This window comes from Crocuta crocuta, unplaced genomic scaffold (assembly GCF_008692635.1).
Source record: "Crocuta crocuta isolate KB4526 unplaced genomic scaffold, BGI_CrCroc_1.0 C28848740, whole genome shotgun sequence".
Taxonomy (NCBI): domain Eukaryota; kingdom Metazoa; phylum Chordata; class Mammalia; order Carnivora; family Hyaenidae; genus Crocuta; species Crocuta crocuta.
In genome coordinates, this window is record NW_027550595.1 from 1 (window position 1) to 1,604 (window position 1,604).

Here is a 1,604-nt window from a genome sequence, read left to right on the forward strand (position 1 = left end):
TAATTCTTTAATGTCTTAATTTAGATTATAAAAGCTTCACTGGATTCTAAGTTAAGGCCTTTACCTTACATGTAAATTATTTTGTTCTCCCTCGTGTCATAATCCCTGACAGGATGGTTGCACACTTTGTCTTTTCACACAGGCATCCCTTTTGTACCCTGTAAGGATGGGATGGCTTGTGTAACCCACCCAGCTGGCTTCTTAATGGGAGAAGCAAAGTTCCATTTCGAATATAAATGGGAGGGGTCTCCCACTGAGATGCCCCAAAGTCAGATTTTGTGTTACTTGCTGCACTGCTCTTAAGAGGATCAGCTACCAGCAGCAGCAGCTCAGAATTCTCTTCTTAAACTACAATATTTTGTTTACTCTTCTGTGGACTACTTAGCTACTGAAGGTAAGAGTAAGAAGCCCCAGCAAACCCTGGAAAGTCCTTAGCATTCACCAAGTATTGCAAGGGTACCATCAGACATTCTGTAGATTTTGAAGAGGCTTCTCTAGCAGGACTTACTATAGAGTTCTGTGAGTGCAGCAGTCCCTTATGGGAAGGGACCCTGGGGCAACAGAGGAGGGGGGGGTGTGAGGGCAAATGGGGGGCCCTGCAGGGGAGGCAGCTGGAGGCCCACCCTAATGCTGTGGCTTTTCTTTCCTGATGTTCCAGTGCTCAGGAACGAAGATGGCCGAGATTCCCAGCTGAGACTTGTCTTGGTGGGTAAGACAGGAGCAGGGAAGAGTGCCACGGGCAACAGCATCCTCGGAGAGAAGGTGTTTCCTTCCAGCATCGCCGCAATATCTGTCACCAAGACCTGTAGCAAAAGGAGCAGCAGGTGGCGGGGACGAGAAATTGTGGTGGTGGACACACCTGGCATTTTCGACACCGAGACACAGGACGCTGACACCTGCAGGGAGATTGCTCACTGCATCGTCCTGACCTCCCCGGGGCCTCACGCTCTGCTCCTGGTGGTCCCGCTGGGCCGGTACACGCCGGAAGAGCGCAAGGCCACAGAGAAGATTCTGCAGATGTTTGGTGTCAGAGCTAGGAGATACATGATTCTCGTATTCACCCGGAAAGACGACTTGGATGGCATCCCTTTCCGCGATTACTTACAGGAAGCACCGGAAGACATCCGAGAGCTGATGGGCAATTTCGGTGATCGCTACTGCGTGTTCAACAACCGGGCGACGGGGGCCGAGCAGGAGGTCCAGAGAGACCAGTTGCTGGCCCTGGTCCAGCGTGTGGTGGCCGAGAACGAAGGAAGATGCTACACTAACAAGATGTACCGAAAGGCCGATGAGGAGATTCAGAAGCAAATTCTAGCAATGCAAGAACGTTACAGAGAAGAGCTAGAGAGAGAGAGAGTGCAGATAAGAAAGGAGTTTGAAGACAGAATCAGAAGGCTGGAGGATAAACTAGAGCAGCAGAAACGAATGGAACAAATGGAGAGAGAATTGGCTGAGAGAGAGGCTCTCTATGCCGTAAAGCAGCAAAATGCCAGATATGAAGTTGAGAGTCAGTACAGGATAGTTGACTTGATCATGTCAGCATTGAAGATGGTTCTTCCTTTTTTCTCTCGCCTGTTTATGGAAGATTAACCAGAATGAAAAAA

General features: G+C 49.4%; 1 protein-coding gene across 1 annotated transcript; it reads left to right on the top strand.

Moving 5' to 3' along the window:
* Nucleotides 1-624: 624 nt before the first annotated feature.
* GIMAP4 (GTPase, IMAP family member 4) lies at nt 625-1,598 on the top strand. Its single transcript, XM_077749067.1, has one exon. It carries the CDS (start codon nt 628-630, stop codon nt 1,588-1,590), a length of 963 nt encoding a protein of 320 aa, XP_077605193.1. The 5' UTR covers nt 625-627; the 3' UTR covers nt 1,591-1,598.
* The last annotated feature ends 6 nt before the right edge of the window (nt 1,599-1,604 follow it).